This window comes from Triticum urartu, chromosome 3 (assembly GCF_003073215.2).
Source record: "Triticum urartu cultivar G1812 chromosome 3, Tu2.1, whole genome shotgun sequence".
Lineage (NCBI taxonomy): Eukaryota > Viridiplantae > Streptophyta > Magnoliopsida > Poales > Poaceae > Triticum > Triticum urartu.
In genome coordinates, this window is record NC_053024.1 from 20,732,037 (window position 1) to 20,737,645 (window position 5,609).

Sequence of the window (5,609 nt, forward strand, 5' to 3'; positions counted from 1 at the left end):
TTAGAAAATATGCCATCGATAGTGAGGCTTGGTATCATTATGCTGTTGGATCCATTGTTACCTTAGTTGCGATCTTGATCGTATTTGTTGTTGCATTTAAATGCTTTAGCTAGAGAGTTATTTGTTTGTTGCATTTAAGTGTTGTATGAACTTTATGTATGAACTTGTATTAATTTGGTCTATTCGGTGTTGTGTAATGAAGATGAGCCGGCAATGGATGTACGATGACCGATGCTCTCCCCAGTTCGTTGAGGGCGTGCGTACTTTTCTGCTTGCGGCTGAGGCAAACAAGCAGGCGGATGGTTTTATGCCTTGTCCATGTGCTCGCTGTAAGAATGGTCACAATTACTCTACGTCAAGAACCATTCACGTCCACCTGTTTAAGACCGGTTTCATGCCCCATTATAATGTTTGGACCAAGCACGGAGAAAGAGGGGTTATGATGGAAGACAATGAAGAAGAAGAGGACGACGACAGCTATCCTGGCCATGGGTTCCCTGAATACGATGATACAACAATGGGGGAAGAAGCTGAGCCGGTAATGAGGGAAGAAGCTGAGCCGGCAATGCGGGAAGAAGCTGAAGAAGAGGCATCAGATGAGCCCGTTGATGATCTAGGTCGGGCCACTGCCGATGCAAAGAGAAACTGCGCAAGTGATTTGGAGAAGAAGAAGTTGCAGCGCATGTTAGAGGATCACAAAAAATTGTTGTACCCGAATTGCGTAGGTGACAAGAAAAAGCTGGGCACCACACTGGAATTGCTGCAATGGAAGGCAGAGAATGGTGTATCTGACAAGGGATTTAGAAAGTTGCTGGTAATGATAAAGGATATGCTTCCAAAGGACAACGAATTGCCCGAGAGTACGTACGAAGCAAAGAAGGTTGTCTGCCCTCTAGGGTTAGAGGTGCAGAAGATACATGCATGCCCTAATGATTGCATCCTCTACCGCGGTGAGTACGAGGATTTGAACGCTTGCCCGGTATGTGGTGCATTGCGCTATAAGATCTGCCGCGATGACCCTGGTGATGTCGAGGGCCGGCGCCCCAGGAAGAAGATTCCTGCCAAGGTGATGTGGTATGCTCCTATAATACCACGGTTAAAACATTTGTTCCAAAACAAAGAGCATGCCAAGGCGATGCGATGGCACAGAGAAGACCGTAAGAAAGACGGAAAGTTGAGAGTACCCGCTGACGGGTCGCAGTGGAGAAAAATCGAAAGAAAGTACGGGAAGGAGTTTGCAGATGACGCAAGGAGCGTATGGTTTGGTCTAAGCGCAGATGGCATTAATCCTTTTGGGGAGCAGAGCAGCAACCATAGCACCTGGCCTGTGACTCTATGTTTGTATAACCTTCCTCCTTGGTTGTGCATGAAGCGGAAGTTCATTATGATGCCAGTGCTCATCCAAGGCCCTAAGCAACCCGGCAACGACATTGATGTGTACCTAAGGCCATTAGTTGAAGAACTCTTACAACTGTGGAATGGAACAGGTGTACGTGCGTGGGATGAGCACATGGGGGAAGAATTTGACCTAAAGGCGTTGCTGTTCGTGACCATCAATGATTGGCCTGCTCTCAGTAACCTTTCAGGATAGACAAACAAGGGATACCGCGCATGCACGCACTGTTTGGACGGTACTGACAGTATATATTTGGCTAATAAGAATGTGTACCTGGGACATCGTCGATTTCTTCCGAGCAGGCATCCCGTAAGAAAGAAAGGCAAGCATTTCAAAGGTGAGGTGGATCACCGGACGAAGCCTCGCCGCCGTACTGGTGCTGATGTACATGATATGGTCAAGGATTTGAAGGTGGTCTTTGGAAAGGGTCCTGGTGGACAACCTGTTCCGAATGACGCTGACGGACGCGCACCCATGTGGAAGAAGAAATCTATATTTTGGGACCTGCCCTATTGGAAAGACCTCGAGGTCCGCTCCGCAATCGACGTGATGCACGTGACGAAGAATCTTTGTGTGACCCTGCTTGGCTTCTTGGGCGTGTATGGGAAGACAAAAGATACACCTGAGGCACGGGAGGACCAGCAACGTATGCACGGAAAAGACGGCATACATCAGGGTCATGCAAGCTACGCTCTTACCAAAGAAGAGAAGGAAATCTTCTTTGAATGCCTGCTCAGTATTAAGGTACCGTCTGGCTTCTCGTCGAATATAAAGGGAATAATAAACATGGCAGAGAAAAAGTTCCAGAACCTAAAGTCTCATGACTGCCACGTGATTATGAAGCAACTGCTTCCGGTTGCATTGAGGGGGCTTCTATCGGAAAACGTTCGATTAGCCATTGTGAAGCTATGTGCATTTCTCAATGCAATCTCTCAGAAGGTAATCGATCCAGAAATCATACCAAGGTTACAGAATGATTTGGTGCAATGTCTTGTCAGTTTCGAGTTGGTGTTCCCACCATCCTTCTTCAACATCATGACGCACGTCCTAGTTCACCTATGCGAAGAGATTAACGTTTTGGGTCCTGTATTTCTATACAATAGGTTCCCCTTTGAGAGGTTCATGGGAGTCTTAAAAAAATATGTTCATAACCGTGCTAGGCCAGAAGGAAGCATCTCCAAGGGCCGTCAAAATGAGGAGGTCATTGAGTTTTGTATTGACTTTATTCCTGACCTTAAGCCGATTGGTGTTCCTGAATCGCGGCATAAGGGCAGACTGGATGGAAAAGGCACGCTAGGAGGGGAACAAATAATATGTATGGACGGACATTCTCTCACTGAAGCACACTACACAGTTCTACAGAATTCCGCCTTGGTGGCTCCGTATATGAATGAACACAAGAATTTGCTACGCTCCAAACACCCGGAGCGGTCTGATGACTGGATTACACGTGAACAAACCAGGAGTTTCGCCAGCTGGTTGCAAGCACGTACCATGCATGACACCTCTATTGAAGATGACCTGTACTTGCTGTCCCAGTTACCATCTTCGAATATAATGACTTTCAAAGGGTACGAGATAAATGGTAATACATTTTACACGATCGCCCAAGATAAGAAGAGCACCAACCAAAACAGTGGTGTCCGCTTTGATGCAGAAACCAAGACGGGAAAGGAAACATATTATGGTTATATACAGGACATATGGGAACTTGACTATCGACGTGGTTTGAAGGTCCCGTTGTTTCGGTGCAAATGGGTCAATATGACACGAGGCGGGGTAACGGAAGACCCGCAGTACGGAATGACAACAGTGGATCTCAACAATCTTGCGTATGCAGACGAACCATTCGTCCTAGCCAATGATGTGGCACAGGTTTTCTATGTGAAGGACATGTCTACCAAGCCAAGAAAAAGAAAAGATAAGGAAGCGAATGCATCGTACGATGAGTCAAAGCGGCACATAGTTCTTTCTGGGAAGAGAAACATCGTGGGAGTGAATGACAAGACAGACAAGTCAGAAGATTATGAAAAGTTTGATGAAATTGCTCCATTCACAGTGAATATTGACCCGAGTATCCCGTTAAATGATGAGGATTTTCCATGGCTACGACGCAAAGGGACACACGCGAAGAAAAAGTTTCACACCCAAAGATCTGGGATGTGATCGGCTTAACTATCATCACTTTCTTCTGTGTTTCACACCCAGGAGGGAATCTCTGTAATAGTTAGGGTAGCTAGTTATGTGTTTTGGCATTTGAAACGCGAAGAAATTTTATGTGCAAGCAAATTCTTTCATGCATTTATTGATTTTTTCAGCTAAATGACCCTGAAATTGAAAAGCATTTCAAATGAACTCAGAAAAGGATGAAAGTTGGCATGGTATCATAATTTCACCCACATAGCATGTGCAAAAAAGTAGAGAGGGTTACCGCAAAAACTGGATGCACTTCGTGTACAAAATGGACAATCTGTTTCGAAGTATCAGGGTTTCGGACGAAAACTCATCCGTTACAAAGGCATTTCATTTTTAAATAACTTAAGCATTACCAAATTGAATATAATGATAAAACACACTAATATTAAACATAAGAAAAAAGAATCACTGGAAAATGTATTTTTAAAGTTAAGTTATTCACAAACTAGTGATTCACACAAATTTCAAATAATTCAAAATTTAAACTATTCAAATTTAAAAACTACCAGCACTAACTAAAAGTTTCTAAAAACTACCAAAAATATTCACAAAGAAACTCTAAATACAGCAAAAAACAACTAAAAATAAATAAAACAAAATAAATAAAGCAGAAAAGAAAAAACTAAATGAAAAAAGCCCACCTACCGGGCCACAGCGGCCTGCATACGACTAGAAACCCAACCTGTTGTTGGGCCAGGATGCAGGCCCGCAAGCCCAATAGGCCCCACAGGGCAGAGTAGCAGAGGTAGGCCCAGAAGGCCTGCTTTAGAGAGGAGCTCGAGACAGCAACGGCGGCGGGGCTTATAAGTAGGTGTGAGCGCCCTTCGGCTAGCGAGGTGGGACTAAACTTCTGCGCCCCTCGCCTGGCAGCGCACACCCTTTAGTACCGGGTCGTGGCACCAACCGGTAATAAAGGGGGGGCCTTTAGTACCGCTTGGTTCCACGAACCGGTACTAAAGGGGGGTGCTTCCCGCCGCTTGGCCTGGCCAAAACAGGCCTTTAGTACCGGTTGGTGGCTCCAACCGGTACTAAAGGTGTCCCCTATATAAGAAACACTTCGAAAATTTTCAGTTTCTCATCTCCCACTTCTCTCTGCCGCCGCCCCATCCCGCGTCGTCGCCGCCCTTGTCGCGCCGTCCCCGTCGACTCCGCGACGCCCCCGTCCTCGCCGCGTCGTCCCCGTCGACTCTGCGGCGCCCCCGTCGCCGGCCTGTCGCCGCACCGGCCCGTCGCCGTCCCTATTGCCGCACCGGCCCGTCGCCGTCCCCTCGCTTCGCCGTCGCCGTCGCCTTTGGATCGACCTCGCCTCGCCGTCGCCGTCGCCTCGACCTTGCCCGCGCGCGCTGTGAGCCCCTCCCCCGGCCCCTCTCCTCCCTCCAATCGATCAAAGCCACACCGCGTGCCGGCGCCAACCGTAGCGCACACATGCGCGCGCGCGCACACACACACTACATACACACACTACACACACACACTACACGCGCACACACACAATTTTTCTGTTTTTAGCTTTTAGTTTTTTCTGTTTTTCTGTTTTTCATACAAAGTTTTAGATGAATTAATTAGTTAGATTAGATTAATGTCAAATAGTATATAGAAATGTTAGTTATAATATATATAATGTCAAATGTTATAGAAATGTTAGTTATATAGAAATGTTAGAAATTTTGGAAATGTTAGTTTTAGCTAGCTAGATGAATTAGATTAATTTCAAATTGTTAGACGATGATCGATGTTTTTTTAGTTTCTTATATTTTTAGTTATAAAATTTAGAATTTGCATATATGAAATCATCACAATCCATCATTTAAAAAATGTTACTTTACTTTTGCGGCATATAGTATTTGTTGTCGACGATGCCCGGCCCGCATCCTCGCCGTCGACACGTCCGCGACGACGTCCAGCTGACCCATGTCCGCGACGATGTATTCGAGATTATATCTATTATTCGAGACGATGTAATTTGAATACTAAATTGTTTTATATTTCTTTTGGCATAGTTAAATAAAATCTATGG

The 5,609-nt window shown here is 45.7% G+C and overlaps 1 protein-coding gene across 1 annotated transcript; it reads left to right on the forward strand.

The window, feature by feature from the left end:
* Nucleotides 1–202: 202 nt before the first annotated feature.
* Nucleotides 203–2,062, forward strand: LOC125547726 (the record flags this gene model as incomplete). Its single annotated transcript, XM_048711523.1, has 2 exons — nt 203–1,260; nt 1,642–2,062. Coding segments are annotated over exons 1-2 (1,479 nt in total), but the record flags the coding sequence as incomplete, so codon positions are not given.
* Nucleotides 2,063–5,609: the final 3,547 nt, after the last annotated feature.